Source organism: Alnus glutinosa, chromosome 12 (assembly GCF_958979055.1).
Source record: "Alnus glutinosa chromosome 12, dhAlnGlut1.1, whole genome shotgun sequence".
In the NCBI taxonomy this organism is placed as follows: domain Eukaryota; kingdom Viridiplantae; phylum Streptophyta; class Magnoliopsida; order Fagales; family Betulaceae; genus Alnus; species Alnus glutinosa.
This window is the reverse complement of record NC_084897.1, coordinates 14,322,581-14,349,651: the sequence shown is the minus strand read 5'-3', so window position 1 is coordinate 14,349,651 and position 27,071 is coordinate 14,322,581. Positions and strand designations below refer to the sequence as shown.

The 27,071-nt window shown below is 38.1% G+C and overlaps 2 protein-coding genes and 1 long non-coding RNA gene across 5 annotated transcripts; 1 reads left to right on the top strand and 2 right to left on the bottom strand.

The window, feature by feature from the left end:
* Window positions 1–212: 212 nt before the first annotated feature.
* LOC133883114 (uncharacterized) lies at window positions 213–3,764 on the top strand. Its single transcript, XR_009902814.1, has 3 exons — window positions 213–498; window positions 2,407–2,507; window positions 3,538–3,764. It is a non-coding gene; the product is annotated as an uncharacterized LOC133883114 (long non-coding RNA).
* Window positions 3,765–6,834: 3,070 nt separating this feature from the next.
* On the bottom strand, window positions 6,835–13,176 carry LOC133851531 (probable UDP-arabinopyranose mutase 5). Its single transcript, XM_062287972.1, has 3 exons — window positions 12,894–13,176; window positions 8,344–8,476; window positions 6,835–8,118 (listed from the first exon to the last, which is right to left on the bottom strand). Exons 1-3 carry the CDS (start codon window positions 13,005–13,007, stop codon window positions 7,085–7,087), a joined length of 1,281 nt encoding a protein of 426 aa, XP_062143956.1. The 5' UTR covers window positions 13,008–13,176; the 3' UTR covers window positions 6,835–7,084.
* A 1,582-nt stretch (window positions 13,177–14,758) lies between these two features.
* On the bottom strand, window positions 14,759–26,621 carry LOC133852113 (pyrophosphate--fructose 6-phosphate 1-phosphotransferase subunit alpha-like). Of its 3 annotated transcripts, none has more exons than XR_009895893.1 (4): window positions 26,518–26,621; window positions 26,168–26,224; window positions 24,357–24,521; window positions 14,759–15,110 (listed from the first exon to the last, which is right to left on the bottom strand). XR_009895893.1 is itself a non-coding variant. In XM_062288790.1 (4 exons), the coding sequence occupies exons 1-4, from the start codon at window positions 26,343–26,345 to the stop codon at window positions 14,985–14,987; spliced, it is 381 nt and encodes a 126-aa protein (XP_062144774.1). In that variant the 5' UTR covers window positions 26,346–26,511; the 3' UTR covers window positions 14,759–14,984. The 3 variants fall into 3 exon arrangements, 2 of the variants coding, with proteins under 2 accessions (XP_062144774.1, XP_062144775.1); XM_062288790.1 differs by lacking the exon at window positions 26,518–26,621 and adding an exon at window positions 26,313–26,511; XM_062288791.1 differs by lacking the exon at window positions 26,518–26,621 and adding an exon at window positions 26,319–26,511.
* Window positions 26,622–27,071: the final 450 nt, after the last annotated feature.

Genomic DNA, 27,071 nt, shown 5'->3' with positions numbered 1-27,071 from the left:
TTAGATTAAAATGTGGAGTCAAATATTAATTATTAAATGATATAATTATTAGAAATGATTGTCCTGATGTTATTAATAGAAGTTGGGGTTTTAAAATAAAAAGAATATTTCCATTGCTACGTGTCAGCACACGGTTGGTTAGGAGGAGATAACATTATCTCTTCCCAACCACCCATAATGGGACAAGTGTTCCACTCACTTTCTCCCTCTTCCTCTTTCTTTCCTTTCTTCTTTTCTTTCTTCCTCTTTTCTCTCATTCACGCACGTAGCAATTCTCCCACTCCCTTTCTTTCCTTTCCATTTTCTTTCTCCTTTCTTCCTCTCTTCTCCCCTGCACACTGCAACCCCATTTCTCTCTCACACACACACGCGCTCAAGAGACAGATCGAGAGAGAGAGAACCACTGAATGGAAGAGCAAACCGTGAGAGAGATGATGCAACCCAAAAGAGAAGAATAAGAGAAGGAGAAACGGATTTTTGGCCATGGGTCTTTGTAAGGTAAAATCCCTAGTTTTTCTTTGTACCCACGTGTTACCCATTACTTATATACCACGAAAATCATGTTTAATTGTTAGGATTATATGTGGGTTTAAGTTAGGTTGATTTTTGGGGGGCTTTGGTAGGGAATAACCGAATGGGTATTGTTGTTGTGGAATGGGTTTCGGTTTTATGAAGATCATAGTCGATTTTTGAGTGGTTTATTAAAGAATTTATTCCATGGAAGCTAGGAGTGTAAGGATTGAAGCTTTTCTTTGAAATTTCATCATACCCATTGGATTTATAACTTGAAATCATGTTAATTTGTTAGATTTCTAACTGAGTCCGAATCTAGGGTTTTGTTTGGGAATTTTGGGGCTTTTGCTATGTCTTTGAATTGATGTTGGGCTTTGGTAGAAATTGGAATTATTAATATCTTGAGATTATTTTGCTTATGGATTGAGTTCTTGATGTTAGCCGAAATTGGAGTTGAGCATTTTGGATTTATGTAGTTTTGTAGGGATGGGGTTTAATTTATGTTACTAATTTTCAAGTAACTGAAATGGAGTGTTATGTTTGGATATGAGTTGAGACTTTTATGGATGTATCTTTGTTCTTGGGTTTCATGGTAATGAGTTTAATATTTATGGGTTGCCTATTGTTGGGATTATTCCCCATGGTGTCGTGGGTGTGGGTGAAATGTTGTTTGGAGAGAAGTTCATGGTTATTGAATCCTCTTTAGGAAATGACTGAATATGTGTATGTAAAATTGGTGATTTTGGAAAGTGTTATTGTGGTTGTTTTGCCTATGGATGAGATTAGGTCCATTTGGTTTTGGATTATATTTCATGAGTTTAGATTTAGTGTAGGAGTTGAGTTGGTTATAAACTGGTAAGTGATTGAATGAGCAAAATAATAATTAATATAAATAAATGAATAAAACAGCATTGAATAAATGAGTAAGTCAAATAAACATGGATAATGATTTAGATATCGTAATGGACATAATTAATATCGAGGTAGAATTCCTAAGAGATATGAACTATTAACAATAGGTACAATACCTAGTTTAGAAGTCTATGCATATGCTTCAAGCTTTAGTAAACGGATATGTTACAAATGGAATTATAATCTAATCTAATAAGAATTATTAAATTAGTACCTTACTATAATCTAAACTACCTAGATAGTTGTAGCTAATAAAAGATAAAGTATAAAATATACTAATAGTTGTATCTAAAGATTAAGAAACAAAATAAGTTATAAACCTAAAGCCTAATATTAATATCATAGGGGACAAAGAATAGGTGGATAAAATAAGTGAATAACTAATTATAAAATAAATGCAAGAATTGTATCAAACAAACATAGATAATAGTTTGGATATTAAAATAGACATAATAGGGTCCATAAGAGTGATTGACTAATAGCAAATTGATCCTAAGTATAATATTAAGCTTTGAGGTTTATGTATATACCTTACGCTCTAATAAATAAATAGGCAAAGTGTAATAAAAGAATGTATATTACAATATGTGATTATAAGTTAGTTTAATAAGAGTTATTAGATTAATATGTTTTATAAGATTAAGGTCTTATATATATATATATATATATATACTTAGACATATACATGAATATGAGTCCGGTAAATAATGCTAAGTTAGTACATAAGCAATAAGCTATAAAAAGAGTAACAATAATGACAATATCATGTAATGATAATAACGAGACAAATAAAATAGCAAACGTGTCTTAAATATTAAAGCGGGACAAAATATGAACCTAAACCTAAGTGTTAACCTAATAGTAGCTAAAGGTGCCGAATCAGCTTTACAAGCGGGTTATGTGATGTGTGAGCACGCGGGTAGTTAGGATGCCATAGAGTATGGGATTCAATAGCATATCTAATGTCATAAATGTTTGCAGGATCGTGTCCGGTATGAAGACCTTAATTGCTTCTCTAATGTAGAGTTCAAGTAACTAGAACACGAGGGAAATGTTGAAGTCATGAGTCCTATGCAGCCAAGGTGAGTATTCTACTCACTGAGAAAAATTACTTTTTATGTATTTTATAGGAATGCAAATAATATGTTTTTCGTATCGAACCAACAATATGTTAATTATATGTTTTGGATGTTTTGAGTAGTTTTAATTATGTTGAAATATGACAATAATGTTTATGTGATTTAAGATGATTTGAGATATAAGTATGAAATATGTTTAGTGTTTTGAGATATGATTTGAAGTGTTTTATTGCTTGCTGTGGTTGAAATTTTAAGCTATGTTTTGATGCCTGCTGCGGTTGGAAATTTAAGTTATGCAAATTGTTAGAGGAAATGACATGTTGAATTGTTTATGTTTTATGAATAAATCATGTGTTAAAGTCATGTCCATGAAATTAAATGTATAATATTTGTGCATAAGCATTGAGCATGAAACGAACAAGACCAGGGTTAAATTCCCTTGGCTAACGAACAAGACCGGGGTTCAATTCCCTTGGCAAACGAACAAGACTGGGATTTAATTCCTTTGGCAAATGAAAAATGACAAATAGAACAAGAAACAGAAACAAGCACGATGAATGACAAGCATGCATAGCATTTGTTTTATGATAATTAAATTGTTTTCACGTTATGATATATAGTAGTTTTATACTAGACGTATTAGTATGCATAAGAGTCTCAATGAGAAATAACTTATGTATATTTCTATTGGATGGTTGCATGATTTAAATGCCATTTTTTTTAAATCTCACTGAATCAAAAGTAATATAGTAGGTGAGGATGTATGTAGTGGTTTCTAATAATGGAACTTCTACGTATAAGTCTCAGCTGCATAGTATGCTTAAAATGTTTTCTATTAGTCGGTGTTTGCTATATCAGTTATAGTGTACGCATGATTATAAAAGAAAAGTTGGTTCTTTGCGAAAACTCAATGAATAATATACCTCTGAGGTCTTAGTGTATTTATTTATGCTAAGATTGTAGGCTCATAATTCCATCTATATGGATGTCGCAAACCCCCACTACCGTATAGATGATGTTTCTTTGGCTGCAGGTACTCCGGTCGTAGTTGATGACGTTGTAAAAGTGTACTTGGGATATTATGACTAAAGCTCGCGGCAACGGTCGTAATTGGTGGACCACGGGTTGTCCATTGTCTTATAGGTTCTGCTTATGGCTTGTGACGCCTGTGTCACTTGTTGTATAAGTCATTTCTGTTATGTATTTATATTGAGGAAAGACTTAAACAAATAAATGATTAAATGGCTCTTCTTGTGGTAATTTGTGATAGATGTATAGAATGTGATTCCTGCTATTAGGTTTATGCTTTCCGTTGCATAGTAGATAGATGTTATACTCTGATTTACCAGGTACATATTATGGGGTATGTACCATATGTTCGCTTGCGACATATCATCGTACCACTGTGAAGATCCGTTTATATTTTAAGGGATTAATGTTAAATGTTTTGTATAAAAAAAAAAAAAAAAAAAAAAAAAAAAAAAAAAAGGGTCGTCACAGTTAATTATGTAAATGGGAAACTAATGTTTGAGTGAAGACTTGATGGTTGGTTTGGTGAAGACTTGATGGTTGGTTTGGTGTATGACTTAATGTTTTCAACACATTATGTGTATGACTTGATTATTAAGTAAAGACTTGTCCATATCTGTGATGGATATGGTGTTCATGTGGTTCAAGTGTTTTGGCTTGATTACAATCAAAAGAAATTGTATTAAGATTTATGGTGTTACATAGAACAAACTAAAATGGGATACAATTATTACACAAACCAGCGGAAGGAAAGAATCCTATCATCCTACACATAATATTTGAACTACATGAATTTGATAATATTTCTCTTGTAACGCAGGGTGGAGACAATAGATCATTTCTGCTTCAAAATTATTATCATCTTTGTACTGTCCATCTTTTCCTTTATGTTTTAGTCATTTCATATGTTTTTCCCTTCTCATTGATCTGTCAAACCATTGTATAATTGATTATAATGTATTTAATACTTGTATTGATCTGCAAACTTATGACCGTCCATTCATCCAGAGGTGACTGAATAAAGGCCACCGGACATGTCCTCAAACACAACGATTACCGTTGATAGTTGGTGATGAAGTAATTGTATATTTTGTTCTTGTTTTGTAATCTGTATATAGCTAGATTGTGTTTTGCAATCTGTATATTTTGTTCATACTATGTCCCTATTGGTAATGACAGATAGTTTGATTGTATGTTTGTTGAAACTGGTGTTTTGGATTTGAATAGTTGTAATTGTTAATGATCAATGGAAATGTAAATTTTGATGTTGTACACCATGGATTGATGGAAATGTAAATTATCTATCAGGTCAACCGTGAAAAATCCAAAAAAATATATTCGGGCGAGCAAAAAAATTTAAAAATAAAAAATAAAAAATTCATGATTTAGTGACGTGTCATTTTTTGACACGTCAATAAAGTTATTGTCGTGTCATTTTTTTTTTGACACGTCACTAAATTTATTAACATGTTAAGGTTTGATACGTCAATAATTTATTAACATGCCAATGTTTAACATGTCAATAAATTTATTGACGTGTCAAACATTAACACATCAATAAATGACACAACACTAAAATTTAGTGACATGCCAGGAAAATTTTTTTTTTTTTGTAGTGCTACCTTATCTAGATAGTATCCCTTAATAATAGGAATAATACATGAGTACTGTGGGAGTTCCAACTATTTCAAGATGGGAATGATTTTGCTACGGGAAAACTGCAATTTATCCCCCTAATGTTTACACCAATTTGCAATCCTGGTATCAATATTTAGATTGCTTCAATTGTATCCAAGAAAGTTACAAAAATTTGCAATCCACCCCCTTCCGTCCAATTGCTCCGTTTAATGAGACGGAAATGCACTGACGTGTGCATCATGTGACTTATAGCCAAAAAACCAGACAAAAATACCCTCGTGTAAAATGAAACGCAGCATTCCATGTAAATGAAAAAAACCACTATCGTCTGGTGCATTCCACGTCGTCGTCTTCTTCCGCTGGTCTAGCTTCTGCTGTTGCCTTCGGCTATGGAAAGAATCTGTGCTACACCACCTTGAATTTGGAAAGAATTTTTGTAACACAATACAAGAAAACTTTCAGTCTCTTTCAACTCGCCAACTCTAACCATGGCCGAGGCTTTGTTAGAGAAAATGGCAGCTTTCATTCTCTTGGACTTTCCCACACCTTTGTAAAAACACCAAGAGTCTCCCAGATAGCCCATTTTGGGATGGCTTTGAGCAATGGGTCTCGCTCAGAATGGCGGATCTGGCAAGCGTGCCATTGCAGTGAGCAAAAGACCACAAATGGGTATGCTTTAGAGTGACAGACAGAGAGAGAGAGGGAGTACGATATGGTCGTGAAAGGAGTAAAGGGTGTTTGGAAAGAGATGAAGCTGTTCACCTCTGTTTTTGAACATGAAAACAGAGGAGCGACAACTAGAACAACAATAAGAACAAAACTCTTCATTCTTGCTGGATGCTTCGTACTATGAACAACAATAAGAGGTCAATACTATACAAAATCATCTTGTATACCTTGTTTCATTCCTGTATACCTCACTGAAGACCGTACTTGGAGTATGCCAACAATATTGTTGGTCGCTTCACTGTAAATAATGGTGCGCAAAAAATTCTTGTTCTGGGTGAGCGTGGAGTTCTTTGTGCGACATGTGAATTTATGGTACATGGAACTAGCCACATTTCAAGGGAAGGGAAGGTCGACAATGGAGGCAGAAGTGTCAGCAAAAGACTGAGAGATGAACGGACGTGTGAAGCATGCTCAGGAGCGCATGGTGGTCCTCTACGAAGAAGAAGACGACGTGGAGTTGAGTTTTTTGGTGTTCTGTTTTATTTTTTATTTTTTTTTTGGGAATTTTTTAATGAAGTGAAAATATAAATATATATATATATATATATATATATATATATATATATATATATATATATATATATATTATTTTAAGGTAATTTGGCAAAATAAGCTTACTTGGCACTGACATTTTATAGTAAAATGAACGGAGAACTCAAAAAAAAAAAATGATTTATTTCGAATTTGTGAAAAAACTCATGCATTAATATTGATTTTTAAAGTAGATAAGTATAATAGATAAGTATAATAGATAGTGAAACAAATATAAAATAGAAAAATGTGATTTTTTTTTTAAATAAAATATATAAATTAACTAAAAATTGCTGAGCCGAATGTGAATACCCTAAAGCGTCATTATCCAGCAAAAGAATCCTGACTGTTTTTTGAGAGAGAGAGAGAGCCAAACATGAATTTTTAGCATAATGCATCAACCTTAGTAGTAGCGGTAGTAGTAAATTTTGCATTAACTTTTCCAACATGGCCAAGGCAATAACAAAATGTATGAAAATATTAAATAAATTTGACTGCTTCATGGATCGAAACAAAGCAAACAACCATGAAGTATAAAAGTGAACAAGACATCAATTAGTCCTGCCCCAAAGAACGTAGATGTCAACAGGGAGCTGGTAACAAGGGAAACGTAAGAAGATCTCCATTGCTACCTCCTAAACTCCAGGGGGCATTTAGCTGGATTGAACTGCCTTCCAAAGCTTGACCCACTCCACCATGGCTTCAGCAGCACGAGCAAACATCGGATCCGCCTGTCCCAGCTGCTCCTTCACGGTTTTTGCCATCTCAACCACACAATCCTCAGCTGTTACTGCAGATCGCCGCAATCTAACCGACTGAAAGAAAGGGACCACTTCCTCCATCAGCTTCACCCCTTCCCACTCTTTTTTCAAACTCTCTATGGCATTGCCCCTTTCTTTCCTCCACACATAAGGTAGCCCACTCTTCACACCAAGCCCAAGGTGATCACATATAACCTTTACACACATTCCAGACCATATATCTTCCACTGTTTCCCACCTCAACTTCCCTTCCCCTGCTAACCTCAAAGCTGGGAGCAAAGCAGGCCCGACCAACTCACGATTAAAAGCCATGTTGATTCCACTTACAGGCATCAAAGCCCCTGCCGGCACAGTCATAACAGCATCCACATACCGAGAATTCTTCTGTTCTGGCTTGAGCGCTTGTGTTGGTGCATCATAGTCTGCTAGATTGAGCCACAGTCCACATGACAAGCCACATTCAACCCCACTCCGCATGCTAAAGGGATAACCACGAACAAAGTCGGCTCCCTTACGGTAAGGATCATAGAGTGTATTGAAAAAGAAAGGGGTCGCCGGAGTTGCGAGGTTGGTAATATGCTGGGCCACAATATCTACTAGAGTGCCTTTAGTGTCCCTAGCTGGAATGCAATCATCATCAACTGAAATGATGTATTTCTTCCGGGATATAAGATAACCAAAATACCTGCATGAGTAACCAGAGAAGAGAATGGAAGTGGAAGAACCCACAACTTGATCTATGTCAGACTTAGTGTAAACGTCAAGGTTAAAGCCTTCAGGTATTTGGAGTTCCTCTGAGAGATCAGGGTCTTTAACAATTATCAGGTGGAACCGCGAAAACACAGGTTTCCACTCATTCATAAATGTCGTCAGGTCAGAGTGGAGTGCCCCAATCACAATATCGACCTCAGCATCCTTGATATTTGCTTGAGACATCTTCCAAGCGTTATCAAAAGAATAATACAAAACCAATACCTTTTTAAACTTCCTAAAACAGCCGATGTTTGGACTAGAAAGCTTTTAGGTGTGCTCACAGTTTAAAAACTAGCTTAAAACTTTTCAGAACATCCTGCCAATGTAAGAATAGAACTGCTCTAAGTTCCAAATTTACTGAAAGGAAGGGAAGACAGAAATGTTAAGCTATGACTTACTGGTAGGAAGTACAGGGGCGAGGATATGATGCTGGATATTGAGTGCCTCAATGAGTGAAATCACTTCATCTTTGCCAGTTGCCATGAATAGCTTCAAAACCTTTTCCGTCAGTTTACCAGCTCCCAAGGTTCTCTGCCCATCACAAATAGTACATGTTGCTCTAAGAATGTTGACAATCACCCAAAACAAGTTCAGAAACAAATGGGAGAGGGCCATGCATAGTACTGCGGAGGCGCAAAATAATCAAGGTAAAGCCGCAAAATGCAGTCTAAGTTCCATATATTCATATCATAGGAAAAACCATGAACCATATTTGCACTATAGTTTCACCAAATGACAAAGTTAATAGACAAACAAAATGAGGAAAACTAAACCCTACATTGTGCAGAAACATGCTAACACATTGGTCTTAAAGCTAGTCAATGACCATTGGCAGGCAGAAGAGAAGCAAATTAGGTTTATCATAACTTCAACCGGAAACTGAGAAAAAGGTGGACAGATAGAATAAGACGAGACAGGAAAAATTCCATAAATCTGGTGTTGATGTATAACAAAACCTTAACAGTAAGGGCTCCAGTGAGTAGTATCAAAACAATTCCTAATGGTTTTGTAAACATAACAAAAATCAGAATTCAATTTTCACTCCATGACAAAAATACTTAGACCTCACAAGTGAAGAAGAATGTTTATATTTAAGAAAGAGAAAATCAAAAAAAAAAAAAAAAAAGAGAAGGATATTGGTTCAACCCAAATTCTCCTAAAATAATCTTTCATCTAACCAAGCCACTGTAGCCAGAGTAATGCTAGAAGTCACCCTTTTGTCACTCTTGTCCCTCCAAAAATGATGTGACTTTTAAAATCACCATTAAGCTTGTGATTGATCATTATTGAATTTTGATCAAGTGGTGATTTTAAAAGGTACATCATTCTTGAAGGGACACAAGAGTAACAAAAGAGTGACTTCTAGAATTACTATTGTAGCCAAACCTATCTACTTTGAATAAAACAATCCAAAACAGTTATTTTGCATTATCACTTTGTGATTTCCCTTAAACTCATCTGCTTTCACCTAATTCTCTAGAAACTAATCTAACCTCACCTTATATACAAACAGTAAAAAAAATGCTTGTTTTACATGAATAACTTATGTTTCATTATCTGCCTTATCAACAACTGTTTTAATTATCTGCTGCCTTCTCTTTGGTTTGAATAATGACCTTGCCATGCGACTGGGTACGCAGCCTCCAACAGACTCAAATGTTTCAACCGGTAATATGTGATTAACAGCAGGAATCATACACAAGACCCACCTCCATGGGCAAATGCCTTTGGTCCACCACTATCCTAGAACCCCATTTACTTATATTTCCACAGGTTCCATCACACTCCAGCGCCTACTCTTTGGTTAAAAATTAAAATTGTTGTTTTACAAAACAGTTTAGTGGAACAACCTTCAATAATTTCTTCAAATTATGATTCATTTCGATTCAACCCCTAATCAGAACCTCACCCCCATCATCATACAATCATTTTCCAGAGGTATCACCAGATCAAAGCAACCATTGAAGAGGTTAAAATTCCTTGAATCTTTTCCTTTTTTTTAATAAGTAAATCGGTTTTATTAGAAAGCGCAAAAAGGCACAACCCAAGTATACAAGAGAGACCTAGGGAGAGGAAGAACATATTCAAAAATTTAGAAAAAAAAATATATATATATATATATATTTCGATAAGTAAGAAACCAATATAATTAAAAGCACAAGGCGTCCCTTAGTACACTGGGAGTACACCAAGGAAACACCTAATTAGAACGAGAAAAGTGAGCAAGAAAAATTCAGAAAAATTAGAAAAACAAGAATTGTTGTAAGCCACCATCCAAAAATAGAGAGATTTGAACATAAAAGATTTGAACTCTAACACTGTTCTCTCACAATATTCGGAGTTCAGAGCATTCCACTCTCTCCAAATGCATCACATTAAGTACAAAGGAGCCAACCTCCAGCCTTGACCTCTCCAGCGGCTTCCCAACTAACCTATCCAGCAAGGCAACAACTCCACTACGCTTTGAGGCATAACCTACTCCAAATCTCTAGCCGTTTTACAATGGAGAAGAAGATGATTTATGGTCTCCCCGCTCTTCTTGCACACGCAACACTAATCCATCAACATGATGCGTCTTTTTTTCAGGTTGTCCAAACTTAAAATCTTCCCTAACACTACCGTCCGCGCGCGCGCACAAAAAAAAAAAAAAAAAAAAAAAAAAAAAAAAAAAACCCACTCTTGAAGGAGCCTTTTCTCCAAATGCTCTTCCAGGGAAAGGATTTGACCTTGAACGTCCACCTTTTGGAAGCAATCCAATCGATTTTATCCTTGTCATCTCGTCTCAACCTAGGAGAGTACAAGAGGTTAAGGAACAAAGAGACCAACCCACCTCTCAATCATGTATTGATCTGGAAAAAGATATTCCACTAAGTGTGTCATTAATAAACTGCACATCTTTTGCCATTAAAACCTCCTTACAACAAGCAATGCTAAACAATCCTAGAAAAGCTACTTTCAAGGGTTGGCCTCCACACCACAAATCATACCAAAATCTGATCTTAGACCCATCTTCCATCTCAAATCTGATGAATCTAGAGATAACCCCCAACCCCCCTCCTAATGGTTTTCCACACCCCAACCCCGAAAGACTCAGCAACCTCATTGGAGCATCACCCTCCCCACATGCTATCATATTTAGCTTTCACCATCAATCTCCACAAGCCCTCCCTCTGTGTGGCAAAATACCATAACCATTTCCGTAAGAAAGCTTAATTAAATTGAATCAGGTTTCTAACCCCCCAAACTACAAGCAAATATCAAAGTACAAATCTTAGGCCAACTGACAAGATGGAATTTATACTCATCACCAACTCCACCCCACAAAAAATTACACTGAAGTCTCCAAATTCGATTAGCAGCACTAACAGGGATAGGGAAAAGGGATAAGTAGGCAAGTGGGAAAGAGTGCTTTTAATCAGTGTCAACCTACCACCTTCAGACAAATAAAGCCTCTTCCAACCAGTCAAATGACATTCCATCTTTTTAATAATACTGAAGCATCCAAAGGAAGACCAAAATACTTCATAGGCAAAGAGGACACCCTACAATACGAGCCAAACCTCCAACATCTTCCACAACGCCAACAAGAACGAACTCTAATTTTGAAAGGTTAATCTTCAACCCTAAAACAACTTCAAAACTAAGGATAGACAACGCAGATGAAGGAGGTTATATGAATTTGCCTCACAAAATATCAAAGTATCATCCGCAAACAATAGATGAGACCCAAGGAGATTGACATTATTCCTCAGCCCCACTAAAAAACCTGATCCACAGTGGTAGACATCATTCTACTCAAAGCCTCCATAACAATAATGAACAGTAGAAGGGGGATAAACGATATGCCTGTCTCAAGCCACGAGAGCTATTGAAAAAGCTAGAGGGAGATCCGTTAACAGAATCATAGAAACACACCGTAGGCATACAAATACGCCATCCATCTCTCAACAGATAAAGCAAAAACCCCAAATAACATGATTATACCTTCTCTAGGTCCAACTTACAGAGCACACCATGATCCTCTGATCTGATTCGACTATCAATGCATTCTTTAGTAAGCAGGATTGAATCTAAAATCAGTCTCCTCCTAATAAATGCATTATAAGACTTGGAAAAAACCTTCTCCAACACCATTTTCAACCTATTTGCTAGGACTTTCGAGATGAATTTATAGATGCCACCCACAAGAGTAATAGGCCAAAAGCCCTTAATATCCACAACCCCAGCTTTCATGTGAATAAGGGGAATAAAAGTAGCATTGAGGCTCCGCTCAAACTTACCTCAAGCATGAAACTCATGAAAGACATTCATAATATCTTCTTTAAGGACCACACCTCAAAAACACTGTACAATTAAGAACCCAAAAATATGACATTAATTTATACCGAAATGAGAGTTCTCATACAATAAGATAATACATTAAAGTACAATAGGTGCCCTGTTCCCAAGATCAATTGTCTTTCCCTGAATCATAGTTGTCAGAAACTTCAAAAACCCAAGAAGGCAACAAAACTCTACCGAAACGTTTAAGCGTCTATGAGTGTTGTCGCAGTGTTGAGGTCTCTTGAAGGTCATTTTTAAGTTAAAATCACCAACCACTAGTATATAACTGCTCGAGAGAATGGCGAGAGTAATTTGATTTGAACATCTAAAGCACTAAAAACTTGGAAATGAGACTTCGTTCAGACGTTCAATAAAAACCCATTACACTCTATGCCTCTCAATCCGCAAAAAAATAAAACAAACTCATAAAAATGGAAAGGAAATGATAAATGAAGAGGGAATGGAAAGGAAATACAGAAGTCAACCCATCTCCCTTGCGTCCAACAGTAGTGCACAGTACAGGTGAAAAAAAAACAACACAATAAACTACCAACCCAAAATCATCCCACAAATTATTAGCACAGAAAAAAACTTCGAAAGAGAAACGGTGAGAGATAGCGAGTACCAGGAAGAGGTCGAGGAGGATGTGATCCGGGATGGGAGAGAGATCGGCGATGCTGGAGAGGTTGTGAAGGGCTGAGTCAATTGTGAGAGAAAGCAGCGATGGCGGGGTTCTCATTCACTCGCACATTCGTTATATAACGTCGATGCTTATCCCAATGAACTCTCTCTTTCTCTCTCCGGCATGTGGAAACAATCAGAGGACCGACTCTTTTTGGGCGGAGATTGCGGGACCGCAGATCCTTTTTTAGTGCTGCGTTTTCTCCGTCAACACAGGACCAAGGACGTTTCTGTTTGCACGTGTCTAACTGTTCGCACGCGTACGAGTCGATTATTTTGTGAGAATTGCTTGCATTTCTTTTTTTTTCTTTCTTTTTTATCTTATTTATCGTGAACGAGATTTTAGAATCTGACACGAAATTAATAGGTTTATATTTTGTATAATTAAGTTCATGTCAGTTCAAGCTGACCCAAATTAACATATTTAATAAACGAATCAATTTTAAGAGTTATTCTATATGTATATTAAATGTCCATCAAACAATGAAGTGACTTTTAAAATCACCATTTAATGCACTTAATGTACTATTAAAATTACTTCAATTTTAAGTCAATTTGTTTAGAGTAATTTTAGGATTACATTAAGTGTCCATCAAAAAATGAGGTAGCTTTTAAAATCATCATTTAATTAAAATCATCATTTGATCAATCACATGTTCAATGCTGATTTTAAAGGCCACCTCATTTGTTGATGGACACTTAATGTACATATAGAATTATTCATTTGTTTAACCCCGCATAACATAAATAAAATATAAATTAAATTAAATTAAATGATAAAAAAAAAAAAAATACAACTTTTTTTAAAACGTTTTTGGATTTCCATTATTTTTTCCTTTTAATCACTTTTGGGATTTTCTTTTACTTTATTAAGAATAATTTTTCCCACAACACAAATTAATTCTCTTTGTTTTTTAATAGTCGTTGTCCCTCTTATTACCTCTTCTTCATTCATTTCAAAAAAATTGACCACATTGAACCATGTGGAATCATAAGTATTACAAAATGCTGAACCTTTACAGACAATTAAGAGCATTTTTAATAGAATCACTAAAATAACATTTTGCTAAAAGCTATTTTGGTAAGCTAATTTACTGAAATATTTCAAAATCAGAACTAACAGCCTCATCAATTTGATGAAAAAAATGTGGGATCTTGGAGGATGCAATAAAGGTGTTTGATGGTATACCCAAAAGGCTGATGATACAGGAAAAGAAAAATATTTTAAAAATGTGAAGGTTGGAAAAAGAATAAAAAAATCTATGATAAATAATATTTAAATAGAATAGTGAAATTAGATTGTTAGAATGACGAGGTTATTAGAAAGTGTTTTAAAATAGTGGATGACCTTATTTTAGCTAGTAAAATTTAGTGGGGCTACTAAGAATGCTCTTAGGAGTGTCAGATAAAATTGTTACTTTCTCATTGCAGCTCTTACTTAAAAACAAAAAAAAAAAAAATTGAGATTCCTTAAAAAGCATGTTTCTCCTACGGCTATAAATTAGGTCCAAACTAGTTTTTGTCTACTCCCCGATTATTTTCTTTCTTTCCAACCATCAAATTTTCTCAAATAACCGATGCTTCATGTAAAGGAAAGCTTATATTCCCCTAAACTTTCTTCAATAACTTAAGTCTTTTACACCATCCACCATTTTGGTGCTCTTAATTTTTGTCTAGGTTGTCCTTCCGCATTTTCGACCAAGCAAGTCTTTTTTGGTTTTGGTCCTAACTTCTGCCTATTATAATATTAACTAAAAATAATAATTAAATTTATCACTTCATATTAGCTTGTGATTTAACATAGTATCAGAGCAAATGTCATGAATTCGAACTTTGTCTCCATTATTCACCACCTGTTTCAATTAAATATTTTACGTGAAACACCTCATTTGAAATGGAATTTGAGCTAACATGGTACTTTGTTGAATAAATACACGCACATGTATGTACCTGTGGGGTGTCTCTGCAGGTGCCATTATATAACAGGTGAGTAGTCAAAGACCAGAAACATTACAAACTAACTACCTAACAACCTTTAGAGTGAAGCATGAAGCTTTGGTCTGGTGGACATGGAGGAGAGGAAGTTGACGAGTGAGGACATAGAACTCAAGGCAACCTTCAGCACTTCTTGTGAGCAACCTGGCTTCACCATGTTCTTTACCTAAGACAGGACATGCAGCAGCAGGCTGGTGTTTAAGTCGCAGAAAGGATCAACAGCATAAAGCTAAAAAAAAAATTGGTAATTTCCTGCTTTCAGCCTTGTACAGAGAACAAAGTGTGAGATGCTAGGATGCTGCATAGCATTTGAAATATATCTACTCCAAGATTAGGCCATGAGAGGTTCAAAACATTCCTCACGATTTTTAACAGGGAAATTCCATTTAATATCTGAATGGGTAATTGCGACCTTTAGAAACTACAAAAAATTGAAACCATTCTGTTTTGTAAATACTGAGATAATAACTACAAACTATCATTTGTTTCATTCCAGTGCATGAGCTATGTGTAAGAATTGACAATTACCAAAACCTTCAAGATAGGGCTCATGTGGAACAAGATAGGAACCTCACTGAAATCTTGAGGGGCACCGATGAATCCCAAGAAATGCAATAGCTTGCTTTGCCATGAACAGATTTTTATGTCTCAAGTACTTTGTAGTACCCGAAAATATTTACAGAAACATTTTACTATCTGAACTATAAAGTTGAAAAACAAGTCTCAAAATTTGTTTTCTCAGAATTACTTATCCATGTGGTAAGAGGCTGTTAAAAGTTATGGTACATAAATCAGCATTCTATTTACGTGATGATAGCTTGTAAAATTTTTGACTTGTTAAACAAGATTTCTAGAGATTACAAGAATAAACTAAAAAATTGATAGGGAAAACTTCACTTAACCCCTCTGAACTTCCATCATTTTTGCAATCTCCTCCCTCAAAAAAAAAAAAAAAAAAAAAAAAAAAAAAAAAAAAAATCAAAAACTCTCAATTTAGTGTATTCAACTTTAAACAATTTGAATATCACTCCTCCTGTTAGGGTTAGGGTTTGGAGTTAAATGAAACAATCAAAGAGTAAAATGACCCTTATACCTCTGTAAACTTCATAAAATTACAAAATTACCAGACCATTCCCTTTTTTCTAAAAACAAATTGAGGTATTTTGATCATTTTCACGTCATTCGTTAGGATTTAACAAAAAATCCTAATAGATGGGTAAGATTGTAAAAAATTAAAAGTTTGATGCACCAAATTGAGAGTTTTTAAACTTTGAGAAGAAGATTGTGAAAGTAATGAAAGTTGAGGAGAGTTAAGTGAAGTTTTTCCAAATTAATATCAAGCTATGCAGTGGTGAATATGGCATCTCACATTCAAGTCAAGAAACATTTTCCTGTTTTAAGTTTCAAAGAAGGATTGTTTGGTAAGGAAGCATTACTAATCGTCCGCCTGACAAGTGCACTTTCATTGAAAAAATAAAGTTGGGGCTTAGTTGTTGAACTTTATAGTTTAGGGAAGTAAATCAGTTTTCAAAGTAGTTCAAATTACTAGAGTATGTTAAGAAAAAGGAGAAAACAAGCCTAACTATAATATGTTTCGGATGTAGTAATTGCAGTTACTCAAGAAGTTCTTGGATCATGTCAGTGATTTTGGTGGTGAAAATTCATGCTTTACGCTGACCACTTAACTAAAAGAAAATGGAAATTTGAACAAGATTTTTAGTTTGACACATACTCATCCAATTAGCCAAATTCTAGCAAAACATACTTCTTAAGTGCACCTAATAAATACCTTGGAACTACTAAGTACTGATCCTAGTTATCAATTAAGGATCCATTTGTTTTGACATAAAACATATTCTCTTGAAAAATGTTTTTAATAATTTTTTCAGAAATGAACATCTGTGTTCTATTATTTGGTTGAGACCTGAAAATGACTATCCAATGTTTGCATAAAAAATCTCTCAATAAGAACCTACAAAAGCCAAAAACACCCAAGACCAAAAGCTAAGAAGGTGGCAAATCTGGAGGTAAGGATGGCAGATCAGAAGTAGGGGATGATGAATTTGAGGTCACGTGCAGTGGCACAGTGTGGACTAAGGAGGGGATGACAGGAAAGTGGTGATAGTGGCGGCGGTGGTGTAGAGGGGAAGGTGATGGTGGTGGTGGTACAAAGGACTGAAGTTGGGGTGTTGGAAAACATGATATATGCATCACACGCAAATCATACGCAGTGGAAAACATTAGGATCATCTTCATAGTGTTGCATAGGCCACAATTTTTCAAAAATCAAAACTTTATTTCAATCAAACATGAACAATCTCACGACTACTAATAGCATTGATTCTCAAAGTTTTGATATATGCATAACATATCATCATAATTGATATGTTGTAGTCTTATCAAATGAAATGTCTAATTTCATCACCAACTACGAATTAAAAGAACTTTTGATTTAGATCTTTAGGGCATTAATATCATTACTTTTTTTGATAAGTAAGTAGAGAATTTTATTAAAAGCGTAAAGGCGCCCCTAAGCATACAGGAAGTATACAAAAGGACACCAAAAAGCAAAAGAGGGGAAAGGGAAAAAACACCCGAAAAACCCAAAAGAAAAAACCCGAAAGACCCCTACAAAACAGCCCACAAAACCCCGATACTAATACATCGCAATAGTCCGCTTAGCCTTGCCCCTACTAGAACCTAACCCTCTAGCATCATAATTAATCGAGCACTCTAAGTTTTTCACTTCACGACTCCCTTTAAACTTAGAAGAGGAAACTGAAGCCTCAATGCGATGCTCCGCATCAATACTAGTCATGAAATCTAAAAAGCCCTCCACATTCCCCTCGTGGGATATTCCTAGAGTGTTAACACAGAAGCTAAGATCAATCGTAGCCCCAGGAGAATCACCAGTCGCCTCAACACCACTTCCCCGCGAAGAATTCCCTTTGATCTTATGCCGCTTCCCCATACTATCCCGATGAAAATCTTCCTCAATGGCATCCAACAAAGCCAGGGCCGAATCTTCATCCTCAGCACCATCGGACTCCCACTCCAAGAGTAAGTCTGGAGGAATTACGCCCAAGGGGTGAGGAGAGTCACCTTTCTCTCCCTGATCCCACAAAACAATCTCCCCAGATGGGCTAAACCCTACCGGCCACTCCTGAGATTGGATCAATCCATTCGAGTTAGGATTCTCGCCCTTGTCACCGGTCTTCGATTTGCAATCGCTCAAAGGGGAGGGAACTCTCGGGAGAAGGAACCCGCGCCGAAGACCCACTCCCCCACTTGGCATCGGCAGATTCTGAACCACAGACCCGTCCAAAGCCTGGGAAGTACCCGAACATTGTGTCATCGGCGAACTCAAAGCTGTCACTGCCTCATCAATCAGGGAAATATCCAGCTTACTCGCTTTGGCCTTCGATTTCCGCTGATACCTCATGACCGATTTTGTTTCGGACGGGTAAATGGGAGCCCCACTGTCCGCCATCACTGGAAGAGACAAACGAATCCTCTCTCCCAACGCATCCGCCCCCAAAGAGGGAAACTCAAATCCTTTAGGGCCCGACTCCAGTCCCCCACGCAGACTCGGGGTTAAGCCACACACAGACCCTTCTAAACGCATGTTGGGCTTCGCCGCACACACTGAGATATCTTCAATCACCGCCGTGCACACGCTAGGAAGCTCTCCAATATCCGACAACCCTCCATCCATGCCAATCGTCATCTTCTCTGACCTAGACCCATCTTGCCGGGCCAAAACCGGATGAGCGGATAAAGCCGGAGTCTCCACCGGGGAAGAACCCCCCATCAACGACGAGCCTAACTTGAACCCCCGAACGGTAGAACTCGACCCGTCCACGGCTTCCGGCGCCGAAGAGCCCAATCCTGAAATTCCATAGTCCAACCTCGCTTCGTCGAGACCACAAACCTGATCCAGGAAAACCCTCTTAGCCTTCTTGGGGTTGGGCTTAGAGCCCAACTTCTTAGAACCATCCTTACAGCGTGGCCTACCAAGCACAGCTGAGGAGATCCTGCACCGGCCCATTTTCAGCCCAACAGAAGAGCTCCTACTCCAGCCCACGTTAGACCCACTCACCCAATCCAGCCAAACTCCAACCTGTTCAAGAATCTTTCTGCAGACTCTGACATCGCTGTCCCTTATACTGCACTTTCTGACTTTTCGAACGTTGAAGCCATCGCCACAGAGGTCTTTCCCCGCCGGAACCAAAAGGCTTTTCTCCCAGGCGTAACAGTCCACCGCCTGCCGAACAATCGCGCAAGACCGGTCCTTTAACGGGAACTGCTCCTCGCACCAGGCCGCCTCCTCCTGCGCGACCAGATTCCGGCCACCAGAGGCAGAGATGGTTGGCGTCGAGCAAACCGCCTCCGCGAAAGACAGAGGTCCCGCAGCCTTTCCGAACCAAACCCCCACCTCCTTCCCCCTTGACTTCTCTTCCGGCGAGGAACCACCGAGCCCGCACCCTACCGCAGTACCAACCACTTCTAAAGCCTTACGCAGCTCAGTGATAAACTTGAGCCAACCCCATCCACCCCGCCCCTCAGGAATGCGAAGAAACCCTCTCTGAACGCCCACCCCATAGACCGCTACCTCCATAAACCTGCCATTAATGTTACCTCTAGTGCGGACTATCGTCACCTTCGCCCCCTCCCTGAAAGATTTGACAGAATCGGGCATACCATTACCACCCCTCAGCACCTCCATAGTCGAAACCAGCCAATCGATGCACTGGTTGCTAAGGAGTACCGCACCGGAATAAAATTTTCGATTTTCTTCCACCCTTAGCACTGACGCCCCTTCAATAACCGAGAAGACAAAAGCTTTTGCCTCCACCAGAAATCGTCTATCCATCCCTCACAGCCCAAGCGTGACGCGCCTCAGAGCCCTAGAAAAAGTCGTCTATCCATCTTGACTGAGGGCCAACTCCAGTGAAACGAGACGAACCCTTCAGTCGCACCCAGCGAGACAAATCAGAAGCAAGAACTAGCGTGACGCGCCTACACGCGCCACCACTAGCAGGACCGAAAGGAAGGAGCGGGAGGAAAAGATGAGAGAGAACGGAGAAAATTTCAAAATTTTTGACCAAACCATTAATATCATTACTACAACTAAATCACATGCAATGTAACCTAAGGACTACATTCATCAAATGAATGCCCAAATACTCAAGTAATTCTCAAAAAATAAAGGGATAAATGTAAAACCAGTCTCCGTGATTGGCCTAAATTACACATTGCTCCCTATTGTATCAAAGTGAACTCAGAGATTCATAGGTTGTACCAAAAACAAAATTTAGTCCGTGGAGTCAAATTATGTTAAATCATTTTATGGATTCCGTTAGGTGTCACATCAGCATCAATAAAATAACTACACGTATCATTCTTAATAAAAAATATAAATATATAAAACTAAAAATTTAAAAAAAAAAAAAAAAAAAAAAAAAAAAAAAAAGGATGGCGGTTGTTTGTTGCTTTGTTTGTTGGAATTGCAAAAGATCTCATTGCTTTAATGGATCAAAGTTTCCCTTAATTGGGTTTACAGCACCAGGACTACATCGAAATGATGTGGAACAAATCAGTGCTCTATTGGTCCAATTCCCCAAACAGAACTTTGCTTGGATGTTTTGCTCGACCGACAACCTCAATCGGAAAAGTTGTTGAAGAATAAATCAAACTATGTCTAAAAACTTATTTCAAAGAAGGATTTTGAAGGCATATGGAAGCAAATGATGGAAGTAAAAAAGCTGGCACTAGCACTCAATCTTGAGAAATATCTTTCAATATTTACTCAACATCGTCTTTGTTTTCTCTCCTCATCTCCCCTGCTCTCTTTTTCCTCCACCCGGTAGCGGTGGTGCGTGTAGGCGCATCCCGCTAGAGCTTGGTTTTGGTTCGTTTTTGCTGGGTGCGACAGACTAGTCTCTATGATTTCTCCTTTTCTGAGCTCGCTTGGTGTTGGTTTTGGCTAGTGGTGCTAACATGCTGTTTCATGGGTATGTCTCCATGGTGTTTCTTCTTATAGCTCTTCAGACTAGGCAGAAATGGAGTGTTGCTTCTCTGTGGAAGCTAAAGGTTTCTCTTTTTCGGCTAAGGCAGAAGCGTCTGAACTTCGCTTGGAGGAGAGGAGGAATGGGTTTTTTGCTAGTTCCTTTTTTTGGGTCTCCAATGTTCAGCGTGGTTGATGGCCACTATTGAGGAGGCGTTGAAGGCTCCAGTGAAGGACTTCGTCAAGTATTTCTGGGAGGATGTGAAAGCCTTGATGGTCCGAGGGGATGGTAACAAGGTCGGCCGCTACCTAGAGGTGGTAGCCGTGGCCAAAAAGGGGCTATTTGGCTCCCTGAAGGCCGTGAAGGTTAGGGTTGGTCTCGGGTTGTGGGTGAGTTGCGGCAGATGCTAGCATTCCTCGAAGCAAAGGAGCGGCCGCTAGTTTCTGAGATGCTTTTCTTGAAGGGGAAACCAAAGGGGTGTATTTTGTCCAATAAATCCTACCCAGCAGTGCTATGCTTGGTGGACAAAGATGATGAGAAGACTATGGGGTTGAAGTCGGTGTCCGTGACTCCTCTTGATCTGCTTCCGTCAGTGTTGGCGAATGACGGTGAGGAGGTGCGAACAGCGGTGAACAGCTATGAATATGATTTAAGGGTCTCTGGGTCGTCGGCGATTTTATCCAGCATTGCAGCGAAGAAGATGAAATAGACAAAGGACAATTTCGTCATTTACTGGTTGAAGATGTTTCTAGGGTTTTCTCGTTTAGAGATGGTTTTGGTCAGAGGATATCTAGGTCGGTTAGTTGGGTTGGGTTTTAAGCCCAATGGTATTAGACCTAAGATTGATAGCAAGAAGCCCATTATCCACCTCAAACCAGTTAACAAGTCTTCGGGTCAAGGTTTTAAGCTCTTTTTTCAGGTCTTCTCTTCAGCCCAAAGACATTAGGCGTGGACCTTCGATTCTGGCAGGAACCCGCGGAGCTTTTGATGAGACCTCTTCATCGGAGATCTTGACAGAGGAAGATTTTGGGTCTGACTTGGTGCTGGGGTTGCCGGAGGTTGGGTCTAAGATGTCCTCGAAGGTTCACCGGTTGGGTAATGTGGTTTTGGATTCCACTACTCGAGATGGGCTTGACCTGATGGCTCTGGTCTTACTCTTTCGACATCTCTGCTTGCGCAAGAATCAGCTACGACGTCTTTGGAAGCTTCACTCAAGCCTAATGGGTCTTCTTCGGCTTTAGTTCACCTCTTCTCCAATGGTTCTTCCTCAAGGGCTGCTGAGGTTGGAGAGAGGCTATGTCTCTCTCATCCAATGGCGTCGATCTCAAAGCTATTCCAAAATTATTATAAGAAGGCTAGGGAAGGTCGAGCTGTGCAAATGGATGAGGGATTATTTTCAAAATCTGTGGCGGCAATGAGGTTAGATTTTACTGGTGGGATAACTTCCACTCTCAGGTGCCACTCCTGAGTCAGAGCCAGGGGTACCCTTGTTCCTTATGGAGTCTAAGCTAGTGCAAAGCTCAAAGTCAAAGGTTGTTGACGAGGCAGCTTCTGTGAAAGTTGTTATTAGGCAAACTCCTCCAGCGAGGGGTTTCTTACAGAGGGGTTTTCTCAACTCGAGTTTGGCAGAGCAAGTTTTGCCTAAACTATCGGTCGCGTCATTGTCAACCCTGGTTGTTAAGGAATATGAGGTGGTAGGGGCTCCCCCTCTCATTTGGGTTGTTGCGACTCTCCAACAGCTAAAAAGGGTGAGAACCTTAGGGTGAACGGTCTGATCCAGTCTCAGAATTGGCTAGTATGTTTTGGTCCATATGGGGAGGTGGTTGTGTGAGATCAGGACGATGAGGTCTAGGATGGGGAGGATGGAGTATCCCCTTTCCCTTTGGGTGTTTATCCACCTGATATGCCTTTGGATTGGGCAGCGGATGGTGAAGAGGATGAGGTTCCGCTTTTGGCTATCCTAGATGCCAGCGTAAGCGAAGAGGAGTTTCATCAGGAATCAATGGTTTTGCGCCAAAAGACCAAAGGTAGGAAGGAGGTGTTGAATTTGAAAAGCTCCATTAATTATGGAGATGATTATGCAACCTACGGGCGTCGGAAAAGCAAGGCTCACATGATGTAGTGTTGAGTGCCTCTTGTGGGTCTTAGGTCTTTTGGGTTTTGGGGTTTTTAGGGTCTCGTGGGTTTGTTAGGTCTTTTTCTTTTTGGGGCTAGTTTGGTTGCTCCCTTGTATACTACCTGTGTACTTAAGAGCGCCTTACACTTCTTTTATAAAAGTTATTACTTATAAAAAAAATTAAAAATTAAAAAAAAAAAAAAAAAAAAAAAAAAAAAAAAAGAGCATTCAATTCTTATGGTGTAAAAATGAATGAGATTTCGGAGTCTGAAAAGCTATTTTCGCACAAAGCAGGGAACATATACAAAATCCAATACTCGGTGACTTTGAAAGAGGAAGGCATAGAGGCTTCAAATCAAAACTTGGATCTCATACGACGGATTTATGATTATTTGACACCTTATGTGTCGCAGTCTCCGAGGGGTTCATATCTAAACTATAGAGATGTTGATTTGGGCACCAATGGCATCAGCAATGGCCACCCCCCAAAGGGTTGGCAGCCACCCCTTTCATCTTTTCTTTTTCTTTTTAATAAAACTAATTTTTAAGTTTTATATGTTTATAATTTTAATATATTTATATTTTTTTATTAACAGTGACTCGTGTTGTCATTTTATTGGTACAGAAGTGACACGTAACGGAATCCGTCAAATGTTTTAACAGAATTTGACTTCAAAGACTAAATTGTTTTTTTGGCATACCCTATAGATCTCTGAATTCACTTTGATACAACATAGAGCAATTTGTAATTTAGGCAACCACAGAGACTGATTTTGCATTTATCCTGAAAATAAAACACTTTTATTAAATGAAAATGTCATACAAATTGAATTTTAGGGGAATAATCCTAATAGGGGGGAAAGGGCCTCATGCGGAGAAGTATAAAGGTGTCAGTACGGAGGAATGAGGAGGGCAGAGGGAGGTGGTGGTTACGTTGTGAAAGAGTTAGAAGGAAGAATGGGGAGAAGGCGGCAGAGCAAAGGAGTGAGGTGGGAGATATTTGAGAGGGAGAGGAGAGAATGATGAGAGGGAAAAAAGAAAGGCAGGGATGCATCTCCAGAAAATGACTTATGCTTTGTTAAAGCGTAAGCCACCACTTTTTGAAAGCATAAGCCATGTTTTCCGATAACAAGTTTTTTTCAGTTGAATCAAATAAAGGAAAATTCAAAATATACTTTACGCTAAAATAAACAAAGTCTGATAGAAAATAATCAGAGAAAAAAAATTAAAAAAAAAAAATATTAGAATAGAAGACTGAAGAATTAATAACTAAGAATTTGGCATTTACCTTTTCAAGGTAATCCTGCAACTCCTTAATCTTCTCCATATAGACTAGGTCTTCTGTGCAAAAACCTATGGCCTTCTTATTAGGATCTGATTCATACAACTGAGGGAGTTCTTGATTTTGATAGGGATTGTCCTTCAAAAGCTTTTCAGGATTTCCGTTACAAAACTGAGAGACAAAAAAATAAATAAATAAAAGAAGAAGAAGAAGAAAGAAAGAAAGAAAGAAAGAAATAGAAAGAAATTAAGAAAAGGTGATACAATGATCAATGGCGCTAGACAACAAAACCTCAGTCAAAACCTACAGTAAGAACCACCTATGTGCTATAAGCTACATTCATTCATAACGATTTTCTAAAAGTGTCACTTTATTTTATACCAGCTGGCTTGATAAGCCCAAGCTTGAGCCACCGTGCTCCTCTTACTCGCAAAAGAAGATTTAGGAAGAAGTACATGATGCAATTATTATAATGTTTCACCATCATCATCATCATCATAGCTTAGACCCATCAGTTATAACTTCCAGCAGTGGAATGGAAATTGCAGTATGAATTAGGCTCCACAGATAAAGCTTTTATCACCTTATTATTGTTGCATAGACGTGTTCTCATTTACGTAATTTCACAAGAACATATCAATGAGGCCTCATATACAACATTTTGACCATATAATTATAACTCGTGCAACATTATCTTGCAAGAATGCAAGGTGTCCAGTTACAGAAATCTTCATATTGTTTTCTTAAAATCTGAAGAAGTGCAACGCATCATATTCTTACAGTATCTCACTCAATAAACTGAATAGTGTTGTAACCCAGATGTCTATTTCTTTGGCCTTCAAAATATCACCCATCTGTTCATATTTTAAATAAATGAGCATTTAATAGAAACAAGGATGCAGCCACAAAGTACAATCACCAAACAACACAACAAAACACCAGCACCCACCTACAAACACCTCCTGCTACATTAACAGCAGACAGACACAAAACATAACTCATACTCAGCAACAAATTGAAGAAAAAATCCTCACCCTATGAGAATTAGTACGATTATGAGCATTCCATTTCAACCAAATATGGTACATCTGGAAAGTCCAAAACATCTTAAGAGTCAAAAAGCTACCAGCATTCTTGCCTTTTAGCTTCTTTTTTACCCTATTAAGTTTCATACCCAATCACCAGGTTATCTGCCAGCAAACCAACTCTTGTAATCCTGCACCACAGGCTTCTAGAAAAACTTCAATCATAATATAGATTTACAAAACTGTTCAGTAGAAAACACAGAACAATACCTTGAGCCCCCATCTCAGAGCAAAACAATGTTCAGGCAGAGTCACATACCATACTTATCTTACAAGAAACAATTTCAATTTTAGCCCCTCAAATATGCGGCTCATATATCTTTTTAGAACAGCAACCAGTGCATATACTGTGTACGACCAACATATGCGTATTGGGCTCTATGTATTAACGAGCAGCAATTGCCCAGGTATTTGTGCAAATAGGTATAACCCGGTCCTCCATGGATTTCTTCTGATCCTAAAATTTAACTATCTTATAAACCAAAGAAGCTAGTAAGTTGAATTGTCTAGTTATTAAGTCAATAACAAACTCATTAACATACTTGCAAAAAACAAAAAAAACTCATTAACACGATGAATCACATGATGTGATGGGTTCTTCTGAAAGAGAAACCCACATGCTGCAGCCTACAGAATAAATGTTCAGTCGTCTAGTTCAGATATCATTGCAGAATCTAGTATTCACAAAAGCAATATAATGACACGACGTATAGCATTTATATAGTGGCATACCATTTGCTTGCGTGTCCCCAAAACCACTAGTCTTGCTAAAACTTCTCCACTTCCCGTCTGTAAAAATCAAAGACACTGAATTCAATGCGATAATAATAACATGAAAGATTTTTACGCAATAAAACTAGGATGCAAGAAATGAGACAGAAACTTCGGCGGCTTCGGTTGATAGAAGCATTCTGTCAAACAAATGGTGAGCGGTTTCGGTTTCTCGGTTAATTGGACACCAATGAACGTGCAAAGCTTTACGGACAAATAAAGAAGGTCTAGAAAGTTCGGCGGAACCACGGACATCAATTGACGAACTCAAGTTTGATTCGTTTGAAGTTCTGATCGTTTTTGGGACGCACCTTTGCTTTGTGGTACACAACGTGAAATGAAGGAAGATGCAGCCAACACGCCCAACACGATAACGCTTATGCGTTCATTACAAAAAACAAAAAAAAATTAAAAATTAAAAAATACAACATTTTGGACCGGCATGTGGCTAAGTTGTTAACGGCTCAATCTATTAATTGACACGTGTCTAACGTGAATAAATATGAATAAACTGGGCTAATAGCGGAAGGGAAAGGATGGATGCAAGGGTTAGGGGTGGGCAAAACCCGCCAAACCCGTAAAATCCGTCCCAACTTGCCCCGATAAGACCGGTTATTTCAATGAAAACCATGAGCACGGATACTTTTTTTGTAAACACGTGCAGGGCGGGGCTCGGGTTGTGTTTTTCAAAAACCCTGGGTATCTGACCTGCCCCTTCCGGCACAAAATCTAAAACACCTAAAAAAGCCCTTACATATTACATACCTCATGCTATTGCCTGCGCTACTCTTCATTTTCTCTTCACCCCGCACACTTTGGATTTTCCAACCCTTTTTCCCTGCCCGGCTCTTCATCTTCTTCACTC

Bases quoted from the DNA above. Each gene is read 5' to 3' on its own strand.
- LOC133851531 (XM_062287972.1), bottom strand. From the start codon at position 13,007: ATGAGAACCCCGCCATCGCTGCTTTCTCTCACAATTGACTCAGCCCTT. The intron at 8,477-12,893 runs GTACTCGCTATC...TGTGATGGGCAG, and splicing joins TCCTCCTCGACCTCTTCCTG to AGAACCTTGGGAGCTGGTAA. The intron at 8,119-8,343 runs GTAAGTCATAGC...AGATGTCTCAAG, and splicing joins CGCCCCTGTACTTCCTACCA to CAAATATCAAGGATGCTGAG.
- LOC133852113 (XM_062288790.1), bottom strand. From the start codon at position 26,345: ATGCTTCTATCAACCGAAGCCGCCGAAGTTTCT. The intron at 24,522-26,167 runs GTATGCCACTAT...TTTGTCTCTCAG, and splicing joins TGGGGACACGCAAGCAAATG to TTTTGTAACGGAAATCCTGA. The intron at 15,111-24,356 runs GTAAATGCCAAA...GTCCTGTCTTAG, and splicing joins TGCAGGATTACCTTGAAAAG to GTAAAGAACATGGTGAAGCC.